This window comes from Eptatretus burgeri, chromosome 12 (assembly GCF_056783735.1).
Source record: "Eptatretus burgeri isolate ZD-2024b chromosome 12, Ebu_testis_v1, whole genome shotgun sequence".
NCBI lineage: Eukaryota > Metazoa > Chordata > Myxini > Myxiniformes > Myxinidae > Eptatretus > Eptatretus burgeri.
The window spans coordinates 2,405,794-2,431,046 of record NC_140972.1 but is presented as its reverse complement, the minus strand read 5'-3'; the positions used below and the strand labels follow the sequence as shown (position 1 = coordinate 2,431,046).

The window sequence follows — 25,253 nt, the reverse complement described above, 5'->3', positions numbered from 1 at the left end:
TATGAATTTGTTTTATATTCTCAGCGATCAGACATTACATTATTTGTTGTAAGTTGCAAAATGCAATTCTCATTGAGTCGTAAATAATACACCACCGTGAAGGTCTAGCCTCGTGCTAAACTTAAAGCCGTAATGACATTTCAGACATAATGCCATCTTAACACACTGCAATCTTACTAAATCATTCATCCTGTCGCTTACAGACGTCAGATGGTCATGGAGAATCAGATATATGGGTTATAGTGTTTAACTGCCATCAGCGATGCGCCGAGACAGGTTGAGTGCTAGACACTGGAATGATGTTCATGTCCGTAGAAGCCTAGCTCAACACGAGACACAACACCGTAATGACATCCCAGCAAAATGAGTGTGACAGACCGATGGACGGCTGGAGAAATCCAGCGACTTTAATATATAGACGGGCTTCCAAAAGAGCTAGTCTTCCTCTGACTGCAGTCACCAAGGGTTAATAAGAAGGGCAGAATATCTTTAGATCACTAATAGTTCTTAAGAGACCATATTCAATATGTATTAATTGCCGTTTGTGGTATCCTGCATACTCGCTCCACAGATGAAAACGTGGAGAAGAAGGTATTTTGTATTGGATGAGAACATGCTGCGATACTACAAATCTGAGGAGGTGGGAACCTTTTTATCATCGTATCTTGTAGAAGGTCTGATCCCAGAGTTGTATTCTGATTGGTTCGTCATTTGTTTGCCTAATGAAGTTTATTTATCAGGAAACACGACGAGCAATGAAAAGTTGTAATTCTTTCATTTGTCCATGGACAACTTTGGTCGTCCGATGTACTTCTTTTCACCATTTTGAATATGAAAATAGGAGATGATGTTTAACCATCGACGAAGGGAAGCTCTCAGAGTTATTTGAAGCTTTCCAGTTCCCATTTTAATAATGATGAGACGTAAAATGACCATCACATTCCCATAAAGTTTACACAAGTTACACTGTCGCAACAAGAGTTTGGCCTACGTCTCAGAAGATGATAAAGTCGAAGCAGATGAGGACACGCACACACAAAGGCACAGGCAGCAATGTCAGTGGTCAAAGTTTATCATCGAAGGGGGGATTGTTGGAAGAACCTGTTCCGCTACTTTGTCAAATTAAAATAACAATTTTGTTTGATATTTTACTCTTGGATTGAAATAAATGACAATATTGTGATGGTTATACAAGGGTGTCCCAAAATGTTTTATTTTACCTTTCAGAGGCCGACCTAGCTGTTGATACTGATCCACCTGTACAATACCTGTTATTTAGCAAAAAATATCGTTTCACATCATTTAAGTTTTCAAAATTAACGATTTGAAATTCTCTCGGTTCATGATGACGGTAGACTTGTACATCCTCGACTCTCTCGGTGTACTGCAGGACAAGGAGCCGATTAAGGTGGTGCAGGTTAAGGACATCAAGAATGCGAAGGAGTCTCACAATGCGTAAGTATTTGATGCAAAGCTCGGCCATGCTTGCTTCCTTTGATTCTCGTTCTTTATTCAGCCAGTGATGAGCAATGAGCATGTCCATTTTATGGCCTTTAATGGTTCGTACCCTTTGTTTCAGAATGGCGAGCATGCGGGACAACCTTTTTGAAATTACCACCAACAACAGGACTTTTTTGGTTCAGGTACAAGTTTTCGCAAGCGTACACGGCATATCCACAGCCTCACCATTATGAAAATGACTTATTTTTAATTGCATCTTGTATACGAGCCATTGGTAAGCATTTGTATTGTGGTAAACTGTTGGATTAGAGCCCAGAATAATAACGTTAAATGCACTGATGATCAGGTTGAAGATTGAGGCCTTTGAGGCTGAAGTTTCACTCGTTTTGGCATTGCATGTCAAAAGTGAGCTCCCAGGACAACTTTCAGGTGCAAAGCTCATGCAATGTATTGTTTGTCACCGGACTCGTCCCAGTTGCCCGGTCTGCATCCCATCAAAGCAGTCATGCTGGTCAGCTGATTCCAGTGCTCTGAGCAGGGTCCCAGGCCTGTTTGCTATATTAGCATGCTCAAGTTGAACACCAGAGACAGTTCGGAGAAGTACTGATAAATACCGTGCGCCAGATGACCCAAATTTAGCGATCGCAGTGATGGCTGCTCGGACACAGGTATGTTTTGTGCTGGGTGCTCATCGCCAGAAACCCAACCTGTCCTTTAACTACCTATGTCTCGTGCTGACAGACGCTGAGAGATGGCACGCAGCTCTCCCTGTGTCGTCCCAGAGTGTTCTTTCCGCTCCTGTTGTTCGCACCCCCCTCATCTTGCCTTCGCACCCACCTTAGTCCATGACGCCACTCACCCCACACTGCTCAGTTGTCATTAGCCAGGGCCCGATCCACGGGCGGAGCATCGCGTTATAACCTCACCGAGATCGGTGGCACGGTTTTTGATCAGGATGACAGCTTTTCCCACCTGAACTCCTGCTAATGACCTGTGATTATTTTAAAGAAGGTAGGGCATGCGTTACAAAGGGATAAAACATTTAAAAAACGGTTAAAGGGAATGTGGTTAGACAGATAGGGAATGATAACAGCTTTCTACATGAATAGCGACGCATAATCCTGTATCGCAATTAAATTGCGACCATTTGATGCTGAGGTGGGAGTGAATAGTGAAAAATACAAGATCGTGTTTCATTCCATAATCTTTCGAGTTATTTCATGAGTCACCCTGGTCAGCTTCATATCTCGTGTGTGTGTGTGTGTGTGTGTGTGTGTGTGTGTGTGTGTGTGTGTGTGTGTGTGTGTGTGTGTGTGTGTGTGTGTGTGTGTGTGTGTGTGTGTGTGTGTGTGTGTGTGTGTGTGTGTGTGTGTGTGTGTGTGTGTATATATTGTTGCGGATTCGCGCCCGCCGGCATGCGAACGGCCACGTAACTCGAATCGCGGCACGTCGCCCACCGGACGGACAATCCAGTCGTGACCCTCTCGGACTAACGCCGGGAACCAGTCACGGGTGGACCTTTCGGTCTCACCGCGATCGAGCCAATCGGCCCCCGCGTGGGATAGGGTTGCTCGCCAAATTCGACCTACCTAAATACCCACACGGAGGGTAGACCGGGCGATCGCACCTCGCCGCAGGTCGACTTCGGACACGGGCCACTAAAGCGACCCGTTCCGTACTATCGGGATAACCGAGCGGTGTTATTCGTCGGCCTCGACGGTTCGATTAATTATCGGGCGTCTTAGCCCACGACCAACCCCCTACGTGAAGCAAGATGGGGATTCAATGAAAGAAATGACGAAGCGAAGCAGGAAAACAGCCCAACAATAAGCACATTTATTTCGCGATGAACGGAAAGCACACATATACAATTCCACCAAAAGCACATGTAAAACAAGAAGACAAAAAGCAAATGCAACAATGCAGATCTATCCGACTACCGGGCACTCGGCAACACTTATACAATTTTACTTCACAGACAGCGCCGACAACACATATTCCCAAAGCAAAAGAAAAGAGAACCACCCTCCAGGATGAGGGGGTAGGTGGGCCTGGGGCCGAGACCGTGTCAGGCCTACCCGTCTGATGATGAGACGCGGAGCGGCGGTGGTGCCTCAACTCCACGGGCCTCGTGGACAGTGTCTGGTAGGGGGTGGGAAGGGGGCCCCCTTTTGTCGCACTATCTCAGCGCGGGGGGAAACAGGAGGGGGTTGCTGATGCTCGGGGAAAGGAGGATTTCACAAAATCTCGGGTCCCGCGACGAGCGTCTCCACCACGACCTCGGTCGCGCCGCCGGCCTCTCCCTCCGCAGTTCCCCGAATCCGACGCGAGCACCCCCTCAACCGCCTTCGCCGCCGCCGCCTCTCCACAGCTCCGTCCTCTTCACTCCAACTCTTGACTCGTCCCAACTCTTCACTGGCTCCGCGAACTCCCAACTGCGAACTGCCAACTGCGAACTCCCAACTGCACTCCCTCTGCGAACTGCTACTCAACTTCCAACTCAACTGCCAACTGCGAACTCCCTCTGCGAACTCCCAACTGCGAACTCCCAACTGCACTCCCTCTGCGAACTGCTACTCAACTTCCAACTCAACTGCCAACTGCGAACTCCCAACTGCGAACTGCTTCTTCTGACGAACGCAGTCGTTTTTATAAGCCCCGTGGCTTCGCTCTTTTACCCTTGACCCTCTGCCTCCGACCCTTCACCTCTCTTGCTGGCTCCCCATTGGCCCGAGGAAAAGTGGGCGTGAATGCTTTTTGATCCATGAATTTGCATATAGCGACCGCCCTCCAACGCCCTGGAGGCGGGGCCAAATCGCCCCTCGCGCACCGATTGGACGGGCCAAAAGTGGGCGTGAGTCGTTTTTGATCCGTTTTTCTGCGGAAAGTCCGTGATGCTTTTGAACACGCTGCTCGGTGCGCGCCCTACACGAGTCCAGCATCGGTGCCCACGAGTGGCGCGAGATGACGGTGATGCGATGGTGGCTAGTTGTGACGGTAAAGGTCGTGGCGGTTGTGGTGAAGCGGCGTTGTGGTTGTTGTTGTGATGGCTGTTGAGACGTGGTTGGTGGTGGTAATAATGGCGGCTGGTCCAAAATAAAGATAGTAAAAGAAAAACGGCTATCCTGAAGAGTCGCAGCCCTAATGAATGGCATTTATTCCCTCTAGACAACGGGTTTGGGCCTAACTACACATATACTTACCGAGATATCTCACCTGAGGGACCTGAATGGTGGTTTGCGAATTTGGTCAACCACAACAATATATATATACACACATAATCTTTCTAACCACTGACTGCTGTTAAAGATCGGTACCTTCCGGGTGACGTAGAAAGCTGAAATTTTGCGTGCTGATGGACATCGAAGCCGACACACCAGAAAAAAATCACAGAATCGTCAGAAAACATCTAAAAATTGCAGGTGAGCGACCCGAGACAATGGGGAAGCACGGTAATTTTGTGTGCCGACAGACATCGAAGCTGATACAGCAGGAAAAATCACAGAACCGTCGGAAAGCATTCGTAAATGAAAATATAAATAAATGAAAAATCAAATGCAGGTAGACGACCCAAGACAATGGGGAAACACGAGTTGTATGCTTACACAATGTGTTCGCACACCCCACTAGTATGTATGTATATATGTATATATCTGTATGTTCGTATAACAGCCCGTCCAAAATGAGGCGTTGGAATTATTTTATTCCAAATATTCAAGGAGACTGGAAGATATGATGTTTCATAACAAGAAGCTGTTATTTTAAAACATGAGATGTACAAATGTGATCATATTTTCTTTATCTTCTGGGACGTTTTGTTTCAACGGTACAGCCTCGTGAGCGAGCCTAAGTCTGAAGCCTCGGCCTAGAACAGGTGTTCTTTTACAGGGTGTTCCAAAAAGACCCGGACAACTTTGGTTGTTAATATGTTTCGAACCACAAATGATACCCTTTGGTTTATATGATACAGAAACTCATAAAGTTTTGTGCACACCATCAATACACTTTAATGTGAGCTCCGTTTGTCACGTACAGGACATCAAGGTGGTACATGAGTTCTTGCCAAGTTCGGCACAGCATGTTTGCGTTTTTCTTTGTGGAGGACACAGTGACCTCAACCATTTACATGAACATGTTGGAAGCATTCGCCTTCTCACAGATTGAAGACCTGCAACCCGATATCATTTTTCTACAGGACCGTGCTTCCCCTCATTGGACCTTAGTCGTTCCAGCAAACATTCTGAACTGAACATGGCAAGAACCCATGTACTGTCTTGATGTCCTGCATGAGACAAACGGAGCTCACATTAAAGTGTATTGATGGTGTGCACATACCTTGATGAGTTTCTGTATCATATAAACCAAAGGGTATCATTTTTAGCTCGCCTGTTCGAAGAACAGAGAGCGATGGCGATACCCCCGGCGTGAGCGTCAGCGTCAGCATGAGCGTGAAAATGAAGCTGAGTGAAACTCCCGCAATGAAGCTGAGTCTTTGGGCCTCTCACTCAATCACCGCAGGTTGGTTGGTGGTCTTTCTGTCTTCTACCGACTCCTCTCCAGCCTTGCCCCCCCCCTGCTCTCTCTGCGATTTGTCCCCACCACATTTCCACAGGGCGCTCAAGGTCCGCCAACAACCCCCTTCTGGTAAAACTACCAAAATCACGAATCACTGCTCACCTTCACTCTTTCATTCCTCTTTTTTCCCGCCTTTGGAATAAACTTCCTCTCTCTTCTTTCCCATTCTTCCCTCCAGGCTTTCAAAACAGCTGTTCACCACCACCTCTTATCTTCCCCCATCCAAATCCTCGATCTTTTCTACCCCCGATAATCCACCCAAGCCCACTTCCTTCAATTCCCCTGCTTTCATTCCTGAAAGTCCCTGTAATGTCCATCTTCTCTTCGCCATGTTCCCCGTCCCATCCCCATCCCTCTCCCTTCCACAGTTCACCTAATGTGTCTGTTCCCCACTGTTTTGTCCCTTCCACTCCCGCCCCTCTTGTCTCATGCCCCCTTGCTGTGAGTTGTGTGTTAGCTCTCATACGAGCCTCGACAAGGCATACAAAAAAAAAATGTTAAAGTTTTTGATGCGTTATTTTTTCCTTTCTAATGTTTTATCTACCACACTATTTTTTATACGCCCGATATATATATATATATATGTATATGTATATATGTATATATATGTATATATGTATATGTATATATGTATATATATATGTATATGTGTATATGTATATATGTATATATATGTATATGTATATATGTATATGTCTATATATATATATGTATATGTATATGTATATGTATATGTATATATGTATATGTATATATGTATATGTATATATGTATATATATGTATATGTATATATGTATATGTCTATATATATATATATATATATGTATATGTATATGTATATATGTATATGTATATGTATATATATCGGGCCGTATTATGTGATACCGGTTGTCCGTCCGTCTGTCTGTCTGTGTCCGTTCCTGTCCGCACTCCAACTCCCAAAATTTTAAAATTTCATATTTGGTACATAGGTACAGACTGTGTAGACGGTGTCACGACATACGTTCGTTATCTAAAGTGATTGCCATGGCAACCAGGATGCTGTTTTTCCATCCGTTCCTGTCCGCACTCTAACTCCCAAAGTTTTCAACTTTCACGTTTCATATTTCACGGGTTGAGAGACATAATGTTGCAACTGCATTTCTGGCGAAACCGAATAAAATGGCTCTCATGTCTTTCAGCACCATATTTATCTTTCATTAACGATTTGCAGGAAATGGGAAATTTTCAGTTACAACATTATGTCTCTCAACCCACGAAATATGGTGTTGAAAGACATGAGAGTCATTTTATTCAACCCCACCAAAAATGCAGTCACAACATCATGTCTCTCAACCCCAGATTTGGTAAATAGGCACAGACTGTGGAGACGGTGTGTCGCGACATACGTTGGTCATCTAAAGTGGTTGCCATGGCAACCAGGATGCTGTTTTTCATCCGTTCCTCTCCGCACTCTAACTCCCAAAGTTTTCAACTTTCACGTTTCATATTTGGTACATAGGTACAGATTGTGGAGACAGTGTGTTGTGACATACATTCGTCATCTAAAGTGGTTGCCATGGCAACCACGATGCTGTTTTCCATCAATATCTGTCCGCACTCTAACTCCCAAATTTTTCAACTTTCATGTTTCATATTTGGTACATAGGTACAGACTGTGGAGCCGGTGTGTGGCGACATACGATCGTCATCCAAAGTGGTTGCCATGGCAACCAGGATGCTGTTTTCCGTCCGCACTCTAACTCCCAAATTTTTCAACGTTCACGTTTCATATTTGGTATATAGGTACAGACTGTGGAGACGGTGTGTCAGGACATACAGTCGACATCTGAAGTGGTTGCCATGGCAACCAGGATGCTGTTTTCCATCCGTTCCTGTCCGCACTCTAACTCCCAAAGTTTTCAACTTTCATGTTTCATATTTGGTACATCGGTACGGACTGTAGCGATAGTGTGTCGTGACATACGTTCGTCATCTAAAGTGGTTGCCATGGCAACCAGGATGCTGCTTTCCATCCGTTCCTCTCCGCACTCGAACTCCCAAAGTTTTCAACTTTCACTTTCCATATTTGGTGCATAGGTACAGACTGTGGAGAGAGGGTGAATAGAGCAGAGGAGCAGGTTTTTTGGACACGTGGGCTGATGCCGTCTGGACCGGTTTCAGAATCTGAGTCGAGGTTTGACAGCAAACTATCCATCTTGTCAGGGGAAAAGGACACAGAGTCCAGGGACAGTTGGGTGCGACGGGGTAAGGTGGGTAGAGAAATCGATGGGCTTGGACGCAAGATTTCGATGCAAACACCGAGTTTAGGCATTCAGCCTTTTCATGTGCGGTTTCAGCATTGCAGCCATTTAAGGCAAGGGAGGGGATGGAGGGGGGAACATGCACCAGAAATAGATTTGATTAGATGCCAACAGGATTTTGAGGAGGGAGAGAGGTTTGAAAGTTCAGACTTGAACTTCGAAAGATGTTTTCTGGCTTTCCTGAGTGTAGACACACTTGTTCCGAGCTTTATGGAAGGAACTGAGATTATCCTCAGTTTGGTTTGCTTTCCATGAGGAAAAGGCAAGTTCTTTCAGGACAACTGCCTCGCCACAAGCTTCAGTAAACCAAGGGCGGGAGGACGGGAAGGACAACTGAAGACGAGAGGGGATCAATCTGTGCATGAGGGAGAGCAAGTTTCTTTGAAAGAATTCCCAGGATGAGTTGATGTTGGAGAAAGTTGCGATAGGAGACCAGTCTAGAAGTTTGGTGGCTGCTTGGAGACCCTGCCAGTCGAATTTCACCTCCCTATGACTTGTATTTGCTGTGTTTTTAAAAATATTTCTGTGCACCACCCTTGAGGCTTGGTTTGCAAGTCACCATTTACAATTCTCATTGAAGAGATGTAATTTGTATTTTCTGAAAAATGTTTTTGTTTTTCAATTTATTATTATTATTATTTTTAAACATGAAAAATAGACCACAGTGAATACACAGCCTTGTTGAATGATTGTCCTTGAAAACCCTACTCAAATTGTCTTTATGAAGGGGGACAGCTAAATATAGTACACACTGTTTTATATCGGTATGTATGTATAATATATGCACACAAGGTCGAGGCTCATGGAAGAGTGAGGTGACAGTAAAAAGGTAACAAACTTAACAGTGGGGCCACAATTGGGTGCAAAGGAAAGAAGAAGCAAGAAAAAAAATAAGAGGAGGAAACGCGAAACTGAAAGTGAGTGTTGGTTTATGTTGGCTTAATGGGGGTATAAAAGATTGCAGGTCGGGGAAGGAGATGACATAAGATGGTGGTTATGCCACCTGATTGCAGCCCTGGAGGGAAGGGTGCAATTCAGAGGCAGTTCCACAAAGGAGAGAAGAGGAACAAAGGTGGAGCTCAGCAAAAAGCTTAGATTTTTTTTTTTTTCAGAGTTTAATCAGGATGGGATGACTGTATGAAGACTGTATCCTGTAGTTGTTGGGGTGGATGAATGACTGGGAGAACAGGGTGATCTCAACTGGAGGATGAGTGGTTAAAAAAAGAGGCCACAGACCTGTCTCCGATGTGAGAGCAACAGGCCTTGTTGCAGTAGATTCTGCTACTGTTGGCAGCTTTGAATTCCACAGAGTGCAGGAGAGAGATGCGATAAGAGGGTGCCAGCCCAAAGTGGAGAGCTGTAATCCAATGAGCAATGGACAAAGGCCTTTGTAAACGTTTACCGTTCTGATTTTTCAAGGAACGATGGAGGATTCCCAGTTTGTGACTGAATGCCAACTTTTCTCTATGGTCATCCCAGGAGATTTTTCAAGGAATGATGGAGGATGAAACCTGACTGATTCAAGGAATGAACCTCTTCCAGTGGCTGATGATGGAAATAGATCGGAGGGTTAGTTTGATCATTCTGGAGTGATAGGGTGCGAGACATTTGCCATGATAAAAGTCGTTTCAGTTTTCAGATCAACATGCACTTTATTCCAGATCTGCAGTGACACAGCTGTTGTCCATCTGTCAGGTGGATGGTGCACTGTACGATACAATGTGAATGATCTGCAAAAAGGAAGAGAGGGTTTTCCAGAGGATCGGGGGAGGTTGTCCATTTCAATGAGGAATTGAGACCAGGCCAAGCATACTACTTTGAGGCACTCGAGCGGAGACAGGGAGGAGAGTGGGAGATCCATTGATAGCAACACATTGACTGCAAGGAGCGAAAGCCAGTAATGAAGGTGGCTTTGAATGCCACAGGTGCAAAGCTTTCTTGGCAATGCAGGATGTCAGACTGTTGAATGACCATGACATCCAGGGAGATGGTTGGTCCTCACCTATTTGACATTTCGGGTTCTTTGACCATTGGTCAGAGAGAAAGCAGAAAGCAGCATGTTGAGTTGTGACCAGGACTGGCATACAATGGCAAAAGTTGTTGAATTATCACCAATGGGGGGGGGGGGAATCCATACGCTCTCTTCTTGGAGTTAAAATGTGTATATATATATATATATATATATATATATATATATATATATATATATATATATATATATATATATATATATATATATATATAGTATATTTTGAAGCAAAACTTGTGACGCTTTGTTAGACGAGCCCTCATTGAAAGGTTGTACCTATCTCGTAAGAAGTAAATATGTTGAATGCATTCATTTACGGAGAACCACAAGTGTTTGTTTTTCTCGGATGAACTCACGTTACTGTAGGGACTGTACTTGAAACTAGATGTACAACATAATCACAGACATAACCTTTAAGGTGACAACAAATGCACATTATCTGATTGAAAAAAAAACAAAACTTTAAATGTGAAAAATGATGATAAAAGTTGCACATCTGGCTTTTCTATTCCAACCCTGGCTTGTATCCCACCGGTACGTAGGCGGATAGCCCATTGGAAATGAAGAACTGGATTTGCGCCATCAACTCGACGCGCAAAGGCCTCGGTTTGGTGTCGTGTATGGTGAGTGTGGAAGCCAGTCAAGATCACTGGTGCTTGATTGAAGCTGCCTGTGCGGTTAGATTTCCAAATGGTTTTGAACAAAATATTGATGCTCGTTTTGGAATAGTAACAGGGTACGTACAACTTTACTGGAAAGTAAAATGATCAGTGACTATTTTGCTCCATGTCGCTGAACAAGGTTCAGCTCATGAAAGGACATTGTGCCAATGTAACCAGAGTGACAGCAGCTGGGCAAGCTATTGTAAATTGCATTTATGAAGCTAATACGTTTTCTTCTTGTGAACCAAGTTTGAAAATAATATTTTTTGTCTGAAGGACTGTTCTTGAGACGACTTGAATTGAGCTGGTAGATTTTTTTAAACATGTACTTCACGATTCATTATTCGGCTGTTGTGCTGTTTTGAGTCCTCGTGGTCCAAAATGTGCCATTTTGCTGTCAGCATCTACCAAGAGTCTTTCTGCCTAAAGTTTTAACTCCAAGAATAATATTCCAGAAAGCAAGATTGAAGGAGAAGACATTTTTGTTTATTTTCTTTTGTTGCATCCACATCTTGCTCTTAATTTACCTGTATTTAATTATCATAATGAAGAACCTATCCTTGTGGATGGCTGAATTCCTGCAGAATTGGTAGATGTTTTTAGCTCGTTCCCACACAGCTGGAGATGTGATTTTACAATTGCTTCTGTCTGTCCGTCTCGGTTCTCGGCTCGGGCACAACTTTTTTTTGTTCTTTTAAACCGTTTGAGCTTTTTTGACATATTTTGAACAAAGCTTTATTATGAGAATCTGGATAACACAAAGACTAGAACAGCACTTGGTAGAGCGCATACCTCTGCCAGACTGAACAGTTTACGTTTTGTATCCCAATGATGGCCCAGACCTGCATCCGGACCTGAACCAAAATCGAATCGGCTTGTTCTTGTCACCTCACCAAGTCATCCACCAAGTTTCATCTGAATCCATCCACAACGTTTTTGAGATATCGGTTTTGGCCCTATCTATCAATTAATGGTGAAGGATCATTTAATAATTCTCATATCCAGATCCGGATTCACATCCTCACCAAAAGCAAATCAATTCTTCCTTGTCACACACCCAACCTGTCCAAGGTTTGTCCAAATCCGTCCTTAACTTTTGATATATCCTGCTCACAGACAGAAGAACAGACGGACAAGAAAGACGTCGAGCATAGCACGACACTTGCGGAATCCAAATGAACAATAGTTGCCATGGAAATAGCAATTTGGTAATTTTGAAGGACATGATGGAATATTGTGCATAACAATTTGGTTGATATATTTTGAAATTGTGGCCTAATAGGTGTTTTTCATGTTTTGGATGGCATTGACCTTGACCTTTGACTAATTTTGACCACATTTTATTCACATGTACTACATATGCGTACAAGTAAGCTGTGTTAGTTTCAGTCTGATATATCGAAAAATTCCTGAGGTTTGGCAATAATAAAATCCCATTTGATTATAACGGCGTGAAATAGTTTTCTGTTTGCCACGTTAGACGAGCAGATCCTGAAACCAGAGTTTATGGATGGATTCAGACAAATCAGGATCCGAGAACTTTTTTTAATTTTTAAAGTGAATCCTCATTCCCCCAGAGATAGGGCCGAAACTACATAGCACGATATTTCAAATAGCTTGTGGACAGGTTGTGACGAAACTTGTTGGATGAGTTGGGTAGGTCATGAGAACAACCTGAAAAAAAATTAAATTCAAATTTTGATATTGCGTCAATCCTGGTGGAACTGTTTGCCATCTTCCAACTTTGCTTTAGGTGGGAAGCATGGGGATTTGTGATGCTGCGCAATAGACTTCCCTCAAGTTAAAATTTGTCTCCATTTTAAATTCAATTTGCTTCGCTTTTATCAACTTCACAAACCTCCCATTTCACTGAAACGATTGAGAGGGTTGATGTGGCCATGATACTTGCACGAAGGCTTTCTCTTGAGAACGTCACACGATTGCAGAAGAGGTTGCTGGGTTAACATCACTCCCTCCCACCACCCACACTCCAAAAATAATGGCTTTATCGACCACATGCAATACCTACTGCTGGCAGTTTACCAGAATGGCATTTAGAATTTATTTTGCATGGATTGTCATTTTAGAATTGGACACGATTTTGTTCTTTCTTTTATTATTAAACTATCAAAGGTACCTGGCATTGAAGGGCAGCACCTGGTCCCTTCTCCCACCCCTTCCCCTGCTTCCTTGCACCCACCCCCTCCCTCGAGACTTCCACTCCACCCCTTCCCCTCCCTCCTCGCACCTCCCCTCTCTCTGAACTCCCGCTCTACCCCTTTCCCTCCCTCCGGATTCCCACACCTCCAAGCTTCCCCTCTCTCCTCCCTCCTCCCACCCCTTCCCCTGCCTCCTTCCACCATACTCCTCCCCTCTCTCCAGACTCCCACCCCACCCATTCCCCTCCCTTCTCCCACAAAGGTACCTGGTATTGCCTGGGATCTAACATACATTGATTGGATTGCCACAATATTTTTTAGAGACAAACATTTTATTTATTAAGCTGAAAAGTATTGAAGAGAAATATGAACAAAATTGAACATATTGTTATGTTTATGAGATAGGATTGGGGGTAGATACTACCTTTGAACAAATAGAAATGTATAGGTTAATGTGATCCGTGTTCAAGTAGTTGGCCAATCTCGATGTAAATATGCAGGGAAATTTAGATTAAGGACTGTCTTTTTTATTTTTATGTACATTATACGGGAGGGTAGTGCGTTGTTGTGATTAATTAGCCTTTCAGGTTAAAGAATCGTATAGGCAACCTTCTGTGACACCATGGGTGGGGCACTGAGGTGGAGCCTTGGCAACATCCAGCAGAGAGGGGCAGAGATTTGTCGTCCCCCCCCCCCGAGTGGGCAGACATTTGTCATCCCCCGGAGTGGGCAGACATTTGTCTTCGTCCCCCAGAGTGGGCAGAGATTTGTCGTCGTCCCCCCGAGTGGGCAGAGATTTGTCGTCGTCCCCCCGAGTGGGCAGAGATTTGTCGTCGTCCCCCCGAGTGGGCAGAGATTTGTCGTCGTCCCCCCGAGTGGGCAGAGATTTGTCGTCGTCCCCCCGAGTGGGCAGAGATTTGTCGTCGTCCCCCAGAGTGGGCAGAGATTTGTCGTCGTCCCCCAGAGTGGGCAGAGATTTGTCGTCGTCCCCCAGAATGGGCAGACATTTGTCGCCGTCCCCCCCGAGTGGGCAGAGATTTGTCGCCGTCCCCCCCCCGAGTGGGCAGAGATTTGTCGCCGTCCCCCCCGAGTGGGCAGAGATTTGTCGCCGTCCCCCGAGTGGGCAGAGATTTGTCGCCGTCCCCCCGAGTGGGCAGAGATTTGTCGCCGTCCCCCCCCCCGAGTGGGCAGAGATTTGTCGTCGTCCCCCCGAGTGGGCAGAGATTTGTCGTCGTCCCCCCGAGTGGGCAGAGATTTGTCGTCGTCCCCCCGAGTGGGCAGAGATTTGTCGTCGTCCCCCCGAGTGGGCAGAGATTTGTCGTCGTCCCCCCGAGTGGGCAGAGATTTGTCGTCGTCCCCCCGAGTGGGCAGAGATTTGTCGTCGTCCCCCCGAGTGGGCAGAGATTTGTCGTCCCCCAGAGTGGGCAGAGATTTGTCGTCGTCCCCCAGAGTGGGCAGAGATTTGTCGTCGTCCCCCAGAATGGGCAGACATTTGTCGCCGTCCCCCCCCCCCGAGTGGGCAGAGATTTGTCGCCGTCCCCCCGAGTGGGCAGAGATTTGTCGCCGTCCCCCCGAGTGGGCAGAGATTTGTCGCCGTCCCCCCGAGTGGGCAGAGATTTGTCGCCGTCCCCCCCCCGAGTGGGCAGAGATTTGTCACCGTCCCCCCGAGTGGGCAGAGATTTGTCGCCGTCCCCCCCGAGTGGGCAGAGATTTGTCGCCGTCCCCCCCCGAGTGGGCAGAGATTTGTCGCCGTCCCCCCCCGAGTGGGCAGAGATTTGTCGCCGTCCCCCCGAGTGGGCAGAGATTTGTCGCCGTCCCCCCCCCCGAGTGGGCAGAGTTTTGTCTCCGTCCCCCCGAGTGGGCAGAGTTTTGTCTCCGTCCCCCCGAGTGGGCAGAGTTTTGTCGTTTAGTTCTTTAGATTTTAGCTCGTTTAGCTTGGGCAGCTCTTTAGATCGGACTCAGAAGAGAGGGTGCAAGAGAGGGTTGATTCGGCGCTTAGAAGAGAGTTGGGATCGCACCAAAGAAAGACTGAGAGATTTTCCTGAGAGGAATGCTTCATCTGCTTGTGCTCCTGCCTTTTCCTTTTTCCCTGTTCCTGCTTCATGGTTCTGTTCGTCATCCTGCCCGTGTTTCATCACCTGTTCATTGTTGGTTCGTCGTTCCTGCTTCGACGTCTCCACTAGTAGAGCTCAGGCCCCACCCAGTTCTCATTACTCCTTCCCTTGTCATAGATTTTATCCTCATTGTATATACAGTCATCTATAATTCCAGAAGTCTGTGTGTCTGCGACCGCTGTTTCTCAACAACAACTGGTCTGATCTCATTTAAACTTGCCAGGTATATTGCTGGGGACCTGAGTATGTGCCTTTTCAAGGTTTGATATTAATCAGACAAGTGGTTCCCAAGTTATGGCCATTTATTTACCAAACCAATGACAAGACACGGTGCTATGATGTCACGATTGACGTCACAATTATTTTTTTCTTTCTTTTTGCACGTACGGCCACGCACGTACAGGCACGCACTAGTTATTTATTAAATCCATCTCCTTCCCTTCCTCATTCCATCGTCGTATCCCTCCATGGGTTCAATCATGCCCTGTTATTGTGTTCTGGAATAAATTACGTTAAATCAGAGCTCAGGTTCTCGTGTGCTTTCTGTGATCCCGCGCGTGTAAAGCCACCATTAATCGGATGTATCCAAGGGAGGAAAGCCAGTTTCGGTCCATCCCTCAAGCATCAGTGTGAATCAGCATGGACACAACATTTGGAGTCAGGAGTGTGAGATTGGAACCTTGATCAACGGATATGGGATCCAAGGACTTCGAAGTTTTTATTGTTAATTGGTGTTGAAAGTGCATTGGAGCATGCTTCAAATTTAAAAGACTTATTTTTTATTTCCTTGGCATGTGTGGGAATAAGACCACTGCATAAAATTGCGGATGTGCACGGAATGTTTGTACATGTAGGTGAGGGTGGGGCTGGTGAGGAGACGAGGCTAAGAATCTCTCACCATTCCTGACTCTGCTCAGAGCCTATCAACCATGGATTCTGAGCCAGTTATCCAGGAAGCAAAGATGTCCTTTTGGGCCATGTTTGAACAATTGCAAGCATTAATTGATAAAATGGAAACTTACAAATAATGACGCTTTAGGGGCACAGAATGAAAGAAATAATGGCCTGGAAGAACATCGAGCCAGTGTGGATGTCGCTCTGCCTCAGGAAAAGACTGTCCACGAGACGAAGAATATACAGGGTTTGGGGGGGGAGGTAGGTTTAGGCTCCGTGATGTGCGAAGCAACCTCCAACATGTATGGTACGGTAGTTGCAGGTGCACGGCTGGACCTGGTGAGGGTTCTTCTGATGCAGTCGGGACTGACGGTCCCGACACCAGCTCTGGTGGATGTGCAGGCGGCCAAGCCTAAGCTGGTGAGTCAGGTCTCCGAGCCTGCGATGTGTGGGGCAGCGGGCGAGCATGCTCAGGGTGAGGGTGAGGTCAGAACCACCGATGTGCGGGTTTCGGCTTGCACTGGTGAACGAGGCTACACCCGTCATGTGTGAGCTATTGTTGGTGGAGGTCATGCCAGTTCCCGGGGTGTTCAGAGATGGACCCTGTTGAGGTAGATTCAGTGCCCTGGGTCGTCGACCCACAGTGCATGGTGCCTCTTAGCGACCATGGGGCAGTGGGTAAGAAAGAAGTTTTGTGGTAGAAAGATGAGAAAGAAATGTCGGTTTGAGCCCGGTTTGGCTTTAAAACGTGTCTTTGTGCTGTGAATGCAGAGGTATGAGCATTGCATCATGAGCAGCTGGTGGCTCATGACAATAGAGGAAAGTTGGGAGAGCCGAAGACTTAAGGCCAGCAGTAGCTGCAGTGAGGGGCAGAAAGGCCTGGTATTTATGGGGTTATATGCAGCCACGTTTGGACACATGAGGCCCACCTTTATTATTATTTCTGGCAGGGTGGGGGGGGGGGTGCTGTGTTAACCACCTCAGAACAGATAGTAATGTGTCGTGGTATGGTCTGTGCTCAGGTAATTGGCCAATCTTGCTTTTGACTCGTAGTTCGTGCTTTTGACACAGTCTGGCACCCTGCACTACTCACCAAACTTTCTTCCCATGGTATTCAAGGCCATCTCCACTCATGGTTCGCAGACTTCCTATCCTGTCGCAGTCAACGTGTGGCCCTAAATGGAGTTCTTTCATCCCCTCTTCCTGTCCAGGCTGGAGTTCCTCAAGGTAGCGTTCTGGGCCCTGTTCTTTTTCTGGTTTTCATCAATGATCTCTCAGACTCTGGAAAATCCTCTATTTCTTTGCCAACGACTCCACCCTCTGCCGTACCATCTGTCATCCCTCAGACCGGCAAGCAGCAGCTTCTTCGTTCACTGCAGATCTGGATAAAATCACAAACTGGTCCAACACGTGGAACATGTCTTTCAATCCAGACAAATCTCACACTCTCACTATGTCTCTTCGAAAGGACCATTTAGAAAACCCCCCATCCACTTTCTCAACAATCCTCTGGAAGAAGTCTTTTCTTTCAAGCTTCTGGGTCTCACTATCTGCCATGACCTTTCCTGGGAAAGTCACATTTTCAACCTCGCCTCAAAAGCCTGTCGCCGACTGGGAATCCTCCGTCGTGCTAAGTCCTTCCTCGGCCCTCTTGAGCTCCTGACCACTTACAAAGCTTTTGTCCGTAGCCTGATGGAGTACTGCTCTCCCCTCTGGGCTGGTGCTCCTGCCTCCCACCTTTCTCGGCTTCACGCTGTCGAAACCAGGGCATTTAAGATCATCGGCATCTCCCGCAATGAAGCTGAGTCTTTGGGCCTCTCACTCAATCACCGCAGGTTGGTCGGTGGTCTTTCTGTCTTCTACCGACTCCTCTCCAGCCTTGCCCCCCCCTGCTCTCTCTGCGATTTGTCCCCACCACATTTCCACAGGGCGCTCAAGGTCCGCCAACAACCCCCTTCTGGTAAAACTACCAAAATCACGAATCGCTGCTCATCTTCACTCTTTCATTCCTCTTTTCTCCCCCCTTTGGAATAAACTTCCTCACTCTATTCTTTCCCATTCTTCCCTCCAGGCTTTCAAAACAGCTGTTCACCACCACCTCTTATCTTCCCCCATCCAAATCCTCGATCTTTTCTACCCCCGATAATCCACCCAAGCCCACTTCCTTCAATTCCCCTGCTTTCCTTCCTGAAAGTCCCTGTAATGTCCATCTTCTCTTCGCCATGTTCCCCGTCCCATCCCCATCCCTCTCCCTTCCACAGTTCACCTAATGTGTCTGTTCCCCACTGTTTTGTCCCTTCCACTCCCGCCCCTCTTGTCTCATGCCTCCTTGCTGTGAGTTGTGTGTTAGCTCTCATACGAGCCTCGACCAAGGTATACAAAAAAAAAAAAAATCTTGATGTAAATAAGCAGAGGAATGTAGCTTAATGATTGTCTTCATTAATTGTACACCATGCGGAGGGTGATTCATTGTAATAATTTGAGGGTTTCAGGTGAAGGAATTGTACGTGCAACCTTCGGTGACACCCTGGGTGGGGCGTTGATGTAGGGCCTTGGCAACGTTCAGGAAAGAGAGAGGGGTGGAGTTTGGTCGCCTCCTGAAGGGTGGAGTTTGGTCGCCTCCAGAAGGGTGGAGTTTGGTCGCCTCCTGAAGGGTGCAGTTTGGTTGCCTCCCCAAGGATGCAGGTTGGTCGCCTCCCCAAGGGTGCAGGTTGGTCGCCTCCCCAAGGGTGCAGGTTGGTCGCCTCCCCAAGGGTGCAGGTTGGTCGCCTCCCCAAGGGTGCAGGTTGGTCGCCTCCCCAAGGGTGCAGGTTGGTCGCCTCCCCAAGGGTGCAGGTTGGTCGCCTCCCCAAGGGTGCAGGTTGGTCGCCTCCCCAAGGGTGCAGTTTGGTCGCCTCCCCAAGGGTGCAGGTTGGTCGCCTCCCCAAGGGTGCAGTTTGGTCGCCTTCCCAAGGGTGCAGTTTGGTCGCCTTCCCAAGGGTGCAGTTTGGTCGCCCCCCCAAGGGTGCAGTTTGGTCGCCTCCCCAAGGGTGCAGTCTGGTCGCCTCCCGAAGGGTGCAGTTTTGGATCAGACTTGGAGAAGAAGACTTGAGCAAGGGAGATTTGGTTCGGTGCTGGGAAGAGAGTTGGGATCGTGCCAAAGAAAGATGGAGAAAGAATTGTCTGGCCGGAATGGTTTGCCTGCTTGTCCTGCCTTCTCCCTGTTCATGCTTTGTGTTTCTGTTCATCATCCTGCCCATGTGCTTCATCGCCTGTTCATTATTGGTTTGTCGTGCCTGCTTTGACCTCTCCACCAGCAGAGCTAAGTCCCCACCTGGTTCTCTTTACCCCTCTCCTCTGAACAAGTCTGGTGTGAGGTGTCATACTTATTATCGTCATTGGATATCATTATTTATTAAATCCATCTCCTTCTCTTCCTCATTCCGCCATCGCATCCCTCGGTTGGTTCGATCTTCCCCTGTTATTGTGTACGGTAATAAATCTGGGGAAATCAGAGTTCAGGTTCTGGTGTGCTTTCTGCGAACCTACTTATGCAAAGCTACCATTAATCGGACGTGTCCAAGGGAGTAAAGCAGTTTTGGTCCATCTGTCCAGTGTCGGTGTTAATTGTCATGGACAGGACAATATTATTGTAATGATTTTGGGTCGACCTTATTGAATGTTTTTCCATGAAGAGCCAGAACATGTAAATTGTTTGGTGTTCCAACTCGAGAGCAGCCCACATATAGTTAACCATGTGAAAAAGATATTCAAAATCTGATTTGTTGTCAATCGGAACACTCTCACAACGATATCCGGATACGGATCAAAATTGCTCCTTTTTAAATGTTCGTAATTGAGTGAATTAATTTAAATATTATTACTATTAAAATCCTATACATTAGGGGTTTGGTCGTCTTTTTTTTTTTTTCTTGTGCAGCACAAGGTGTGAGTAGCATCATTGATTGAGGGTGTGGCAATGCTGCTGATGCAGTGTCCCTGTAGGTTGGAGCAGGAATTTGGAATTTGGCCAGGATGCCAGGGGTAGCTCACCTGCTCTTTTCTCAGGACACCATGAAGGAATCTTTCATGTCCACCAACTAATTCCAGCAGATGTGACGCCCAGTTTAACGTCCATCTGAGGGACGGACGGCACACACATTCATTAATCACCCTGCCTGTGAAAAAGCAGGATGACAGTTTATAGCTGAGTTGACATTCAAACCCAGACTAGGTAGCTGAGACTCTGAGAGCGTGTGTGCGAACCTCTCGGCCATCCTGTCATAGAGTGGGAATGTATTGCTTTTTAGCCACTGAAAAAACACAGCCACTGACCAAGGGTAAGCCTTTCATGAAGGAAGCCATTGATGATCTTCAAAAGGGTGTTTAGATTTATCCAAACACCCAGTTTTCTTTCATGTACTCATTTGGATTTCTCTTGGTATGCCTGCCTAGTTTCAGGGTACTAGGTTTCATGGTTTTGGAGTTATGGAGGACACACACACACACTTATTATTACAGATAGCAAGTAGCCGTGGAAATTCTGTGTAATGTAAAATGTGATGTGCACAATATCATGCAAAGAGCAGTGAAATACCATGTCCATGAGAATTCGATGTTGTCGAGCTTTGTGCTCCTCAAAGATGACGTTTGATTAAATCAAAACTTCTCTCACGACAACATTTTGTGTGACGATTGTTCGTCACTGGCAGGCATCTTTACCGACGATGTTCCCTGTCGGCTTGTTGTGCCGTATATCGGTCGCCGACAGTCAGGTGACCGAGAGACGACGCACTAGCTGGCAGGGAATGTCATGGGCCATAAATCGTCTCTACACCAGACGTACTCTACGTTGGCGGAACTTCAATGAAGTCGGTCGAAACGAGGTCCAATTCACAATTTTGCGGGATATGTCCCATGGATATTCCGTGGAAATTATTTTTTTTTTTTTTGTATACCTTGGTCGAGGCTCGTATGAGAGCTAACACACAACTCACAGCAAGGAGGCATGAGACAAGAGGGGCGGGAGTGGAAGGGACAAAACAGTGGGGAACAGAGACATTAGGAGATCTGTGGAAGGGAGAGGGATGGGACGGGGAACATGGCGAAGAGAAGATGGACATTTCAGGGACTTTCAGGAAGGAAAGCAGGAGAAATGAAGGAAGTGGGCTTGGGTGGATTATCGGGGGTAGAAAAGATCGAGGATTTGGATGGGGGAAGATAAGAGGTGGTGGTGAACAGCTGTTTTGAAAGCCTGGAGGGAAGAATGGGAAAGAATAGAGTGAGGAAGTTTATTCCAAAGGCGGGAAAAAAGAGGAATGAAAGAGTGAAGATGAGCAGTGATTCGTGATTTTGGTAGTTTTACCAGAAGGGGTTGTTGGCGGACCTTGAGCGCCCTGTGGAAATGTAGTGGGGACAAATCGCAGAGAGAGCAGGGGGGCAAGGCTGGAGAGGAGTCGGTAGAAGACAGAAAGACCACCGACCAACCTGCGGTGATTGAGTGAGAGGCCCAAAGACTCAGCTTCATTGCGGGAGATGCCGATGATCTTAAATGCCCTGGTTTCGACAGCGTGAAGCCGAGAAAGGTGGGAGGCAGGAGCACCAGCCCAGAGGGGAGAGCAGTACTCCATCAGGCTACGGACAAAAGCTTTGTAAGTGGTCAGGAGCTCAAGAGGGCCGAGGAAGGACTTAGCACGACGTAGGATTCCCAGTCGGCGACTGGCTTTTGAGGCGAGGTTGGAAATGTGACTTTCCCAGGAAAGGTCATGGCAGATAGTGAGACCTAGAAGCTTGAAAGAAAAGACTTCTTCCAGAGGATTGTTGAGAAAGTGGATGGGGGGGTTTTGTAAACGGTCCTTTCTAAGAGACATAGTGAGAGTGTGAGATTTGTCTGGATTGAAAGACATGTTCCACGTGTTGGACCAGTTTGTGATTTTATCCAGATCTGCAGTGAGTGAAGAAGCTGCTGCTTGCCGGTCTGAGGGATGACAGATGGTACGGCAGAGGGTGGAGTCGTTGGCAAAGAGAAAGAGGATTTTCCAGAGAGTCCGAGAGATCATTGATGAAAACCAGAAAAAGAACAGGGCCCAGAACGCTACCTTGAGGAACTCCAGCCTGCACAGGAAGAGGGGATGAAAGAACTCCATTTAGGGCCACACGTTGACTGCGACAGGAGAGGAAGTCTGCGAGCCATGAGTGGAGATGGCCTTGAATACCATGGGAAGAGAGTTTGGTGAGTAGGGCAGGGTGCCAGACTGTGTCAAAAGCACGTGATATGTCCAGGGATACGGCTCGGATTTCCTGTCTGGCATTGAGGACCTCCATCCATTGATGGGAGAGCAGAAGCAGCATATCCAAGGTAGAGTGACCTGGTCTGAAACCAAATTGATGATTGGAAATCAAGCCATTGGAGAAGAGGAAGGATTTAATGTCTGAGGCGATGATGGATTCCATCACCTTGCTGATGATTGGGAGAAGGCTGATTGGTCTGTAGTTATAGGGATCTGTTTTTGCACCTTTTTTATGCAGGGCAGTGATGTTAGGGCAGTGAATTGCCACTAAAGTGATTGTGTGTTGTTTTATTGTGATAATAAATGCATAAACAAAACGTTAAAATTAAACAACTCTGAGACGTTTAATTTACATTCTCAGGAGATTGCTATTGGATGATATTTTACTTTACATACAGACGTGACAAGCGTATGTTATATTGATTTTTACAAGATTTTTATATTCAAAAAAAAAATTTTTTTTTTTTGCATGAATTTTCACTCGTTTTGTATAAATTCTGTCCAAAATCTTTGTTCCATAGATACCAAATGGTGGGGAAATGAAGGAAAAGGTTTCGAGTCCTTCTTGTAGTACATCCCCTGTGTCGCACTTGACGACACCAGCGAGTCCAACGCTCAACAGTCAAGAACCCACTGTCAGCGCAAAGGAAGTGCTCGCTCGGAGTACAGAGCCTTTCAGGCCAATGAGATCGAAGGAAAATTCAGGTGTGTGTTTGCCGAGCAAAGTTAACAGTCGCTGCCAGGGGCCAGCACAGGCTCCAAAGGATGGCACAGAGGACACGACTTCAGATTCCCAAACACGGAAGATGGTAATGCATTTGGATAACCTCAAAGTTACTTTGGTCTAATGCATATCGTTACCCATTTTATCGAGCTGTTTAATTTTGCCCTTTGAAAAGACTATGTGTGTACTCGAACCAAATTATATGATGCATGGATGCCATGTTGAGATTCCACCATTTTGTTACTCCTGGAAATAATATGCATACGTTTTTCAAAATGTAACAATGATTTGATGGAAAGAGTTTGAGTGGAGAATCGATTCCCTTTGGTACGTTTGGATTGGACGTTTGTATTTGTTGTTGTTGTGAAGTAGCTGCCACTGTACTCACACAAGCCTGCAGTATGATGTAACGAGATGCACCATGGCTCTCGTGACCTTCAACCCTGTGACTATCTGTAAAAGTTTTTGTTCCCAGACAGTTGGTAAGAGATATGTGACGATAAAGCATTAACAGATTGAGCAGAGTTCTGACCAGGGTCCACCATAATGCCTTCTTACTATTGACAATGCCTTAACAATTATCTGTATTGTTGGGGTTGGGGAGAGAGGGAGGGTGTGTGGGTGGAAGGAAAATAAAGGTATCTTTGATGTGATCATCATTATTTAATTGAGAGGTTTGAATTCTTACCATCATGCTTTTCAAGAGTAGCGTGCTGTTGGCTTCGCGGTTCGGGTGGCTGGCTTGGGATCTTAGGGTCCTGAGTTTGAGCCTTGTTGGCTGCTGAATTCACACCAGGTGGGGTCGACTCGGCCTGTCATGCTTCTGAGGTTGGTGAAATGAGTACCAGTGTACTGGTTGAGGGGCACAGCATCGGTGGCACAGTCACGCTTCCAAGAAATTATAGCTACCTGACAGCCAACCTGCCATACGCAAGAACAGAACTTTTTAAGATGCCATAACCAGTTTTCACCTTTCATTAAACTTTTATCATCTTGTTTTCCTTTGCATGTGGCTGTGGGATGAAGTTTCAAAAGTAATCAGACATACCGTTTTGTACACAAAAGGCCCCTTTCAGTGTTATTTTTGGGTGTTGACCCAAAATGGATAATTAGACCGTAATGTTCAAAAATAACTGTTTAGTTTCCAGGAATCTAAATTTTGAGGCTGATGTTATTTAATTTCCCTCCCAATGAGTTCTGTTTGTGGAGTGAGCTTGGGATGTGATGGATCTCTGCATTGCTCAATATGACGAACGCCTCGTTACCTCCAACTACTTCACCCCTTGAATAACCATAGTTGGAGTCAAAGCCACCCAATGCTCGCCTGTTTATACATTTATCGTTTTTAAAAGACAAGTCTAATAATTAATATTTTTTTTATAATTCTCTAACAATTTGTTTTTGGGAGGGGGGGTGGAAATCACTTAAAACATGGAGCAATGCAAAAAAAAAAAATTTTCTCTAACAATTTTTTTTTGGGGGGGGGGGGGTTGGAAATCACTTAAAGCATGCAGAAATGCAAAAAAAAAAATTTTTCTCTAACAATTTTTTTTGGGGGGGGACCAAGTCCAAAATCTAATGGCATGATCCTTGGACCATACCTAACCCCCCCCCCACCAAGTTTCGTCGAAATCCGAATCACTTAAAACATGTAGAAATGCAAAAAAAAAGAAATCGAAATTTTGTTGAAAAAAAAAGTTGCAAAAACTTTTTTTCTCTCACAATTTTTTTTGGGGGGGTTGGAAATCACTTAACATGTAGAAATGCAAAAAAAAAATTCTCTAACAATTTTTTTTTGGGGGGGGGGAGGACCAGGTCCAAAATCTAATGGCATGATCCTTGGACCATACCTAACGCCCCCACCAAGTTTTGTCGAAATCCGTCGGAGTTTTTCCGTAATACAAAAAATTTAACATTTTCACGCTCACGCCGGGGATATCGCTATAGCTCTCTGTTCTTCGAACAGGCGAGCTAAAAATCTACCAATTCAGTGTAATGATTGCATGCAGACGTATAGACATTATCACTCAAAGGGATCAAAGACAATATCTGCTGGCATAAT

At 46.0% G+C, this 25,253-nt stretch overlaps 1 protein-coding gene across 2 annotated transcripts in view; it reads left to right on the top strand.

Moving 5' to 3' along the window:
• The window catches only part of LOC147014985 (pleckstrin homology domain-containing family A member 1-like), a 54,863-nt gene extending 31,010 nt beyond the window's left edge, over positions 1-23,853 (top strand). For both annotated transcript variants that reach the window (XM_085849254.1, XM_085849253.1), the window contains 5 exons: positions 572-640; positions 1,391-1,455; positions 1,580-1,643; positions 10,912-10,992; positions 22,989-23,853. In XM_085849254.1, the coding sequence (XP_085705380.1) occupies positions 572-640; positions 1,391-1,455; positions 1,580-1,643; positions 10,912-10,992; positions 22,989-23,315 (606 nt within the window). In that variant the 3' untranslated portion in view covers positions 23,316-23,853. The remainder of the gene's footprint in view (positions 1-571; positions 641-1,390; positions 1,456-1,579; positions 1,644-10,911; positions 10,993-22,988) is intronic.
• Positions 23,854-25,253: the final 1,400 nt, after the last annotated feature.